Source organism: Wasmannia auropunctata, unplaced genomic scaffold (genome assembly GCF_000956235.1).
Source record: "Wasmannia auropunctata unplaced genomic scaffold, wasmannia.A_1.0 LD310544.1, whole genome shotgun sequence".
Classification (NCBI taxonomy): Eukaryota; Metazoa; Arthropoda; class Insecta; order Hymenoptera; family Formicidae; genus Wasmannia; species Wasmannia auropunctata.
Genome location: NW_012052346.1, coordinates 1 through 793, shown reverse-complemented (window position 1 = coordinate 793; position 793 = coordinate 1). Strand labels below are relative to the sequence as shown.

General features: G+C 37.3%; 1 protein-coding gene across 1 annotated transcript; it reads right to left on the bottom strand.

The window, feature by feature from the left end:
• Positions 1-5: 5 nt before the first annotated feature.
• Positions 6-787, bottom strand: LOC105461033 (cytochrome P450 9e2-like; the record flags this gene model as incomplete). Its single annotated transcript, XM_011707526.1, has 1 exon — positions 6-787. A coding segment is annotated over exon 1 (534 nt), but the record flags the coding sequence as incomplete, so codon positions are not given.
• Between the last annotated feature and the right edge of the window lie 6 nt (positions 788-793).

Below are 793 nucleotides of genomic sequence, written 5' to 3'. Positions count from 1 at the left end.
CAAAGTAGATCTTTTACATCATATGTTTTGCCGATTTCTCCGGATTGCGTTGTTACAAAATTGACTAAATTTTCAGCGCACTGGCACATAAGTCCGAACATCATCTTCATTTTGCTGGATGTAAAACTGGGACTAAGAAGCTTTCGCATTTCGCGCCAGTGATCTCCTTTCAGGTCAAACAGATTTTGACTGGCCATCGGATCGAGAATACTGTTGATGAGGGGACGATGATCGCAGAAGTTGTCGAACTGTTTGATGGCAATCGTGGATATCAGGTCTGGATCACGGATAACGTAGTTCGGCGTCATAAATTCGTAGAAGCCGAAGTATTTTGCGTCCGGGAAGAGGTTGTATATTCTTTGTAGCTGTTCCGTAAAGCTTATACGTCGAAAAACAAAAGGCGCCATGTTACCGAAGAATGGAATCGGTCGCTCATGGGGGATCTTCAATCGTTCGAAGTAAGATAACTTGCTTAGAATAAAATAATATAAGCAAATACCCGCTGTCAGGATAGCCAAGAGCAAAGTAGAGGATTCCATCGTAACAGAAATATCCGGATTAGTTATTCAAGAAGAAAATTTTTTTTTTTTGTTTGAGAGAGTTGTTAGCAGTTTTTGTTTAGAATTAATAAAACGTTTTCCACACTTGATTATTAGATTAGTGTCAATGACGCGAAAAATAGAAACGTAAAGAACTGCTAATTACGTAATTATAATTATAATTTTGTCAATTATTGTTAAAGTTTCTGCTTGATTAAGGAAAACACTTAACTAGTAGATTATTTGGCAATAAG